The sequence below is a fragment of the Mobula birostris genome, chromosome 13 (assembly GCF_030028105.1).
Source record: "Mobula birostris isolate sMobBir1 chromosome 13, sMobBir1.hap1, whole genome shotgun sequence".
Taxonomy (NCBI): domain Eukaryota; kingdom Metazoa; phylum Chordata; class Chondrichthyes; order Myliobatiformes; family Myliobatidae; genus Mobula; species Mobula birostris.
The window spans coordinates 100,891,428-100,891,733 of NC_092382.1; the positions used below are offsets into that span (position 1 = coordinate 100,891,428).

The 306-nt window shown below is 61.1% G+C and overlaps 1 gene segment (V, D, J or C); it reads right to left on the bottom strand.

Annotated features, from left to right (window-relative positions):
* Positions 1-306, bottom strand: LOC140208107 (T cell receptor beta variable 30-like). The segment is given in 1 exon segment: positions 1-306. A coding segment is annotated over 1 exon segment (306 nt).

Consider the following 306-nt stretch of genomic DNA (forward strand, 5'->3'; position numbering starts at 1 on the left):
TCAGGCACTGTGACGCCTCCAGGCGCAGATGTACAGGGCCGACTGACTGGCCCAAACGCCGCCGGATTCCAGAATGAACCTTCGTTTTTCAGGCCTCCTGCCGGTGAAAGCATCGATGGGCTTATCCGGATCCACAGCGTGTGCAAACATAGAGTAGAACAGATTCTGCGGAGCCGCTCCCGCGTGTTGGCGATGCCAGTACAGTTTGGGATCGCCGCTGCTCACGTTCACGGTGCAGCTCAGTGCGACTGGCTTCCCGGGCAGTGCGGACGCGGCGGGCTGTGTCTGCTGGATGTCCCCACGCAT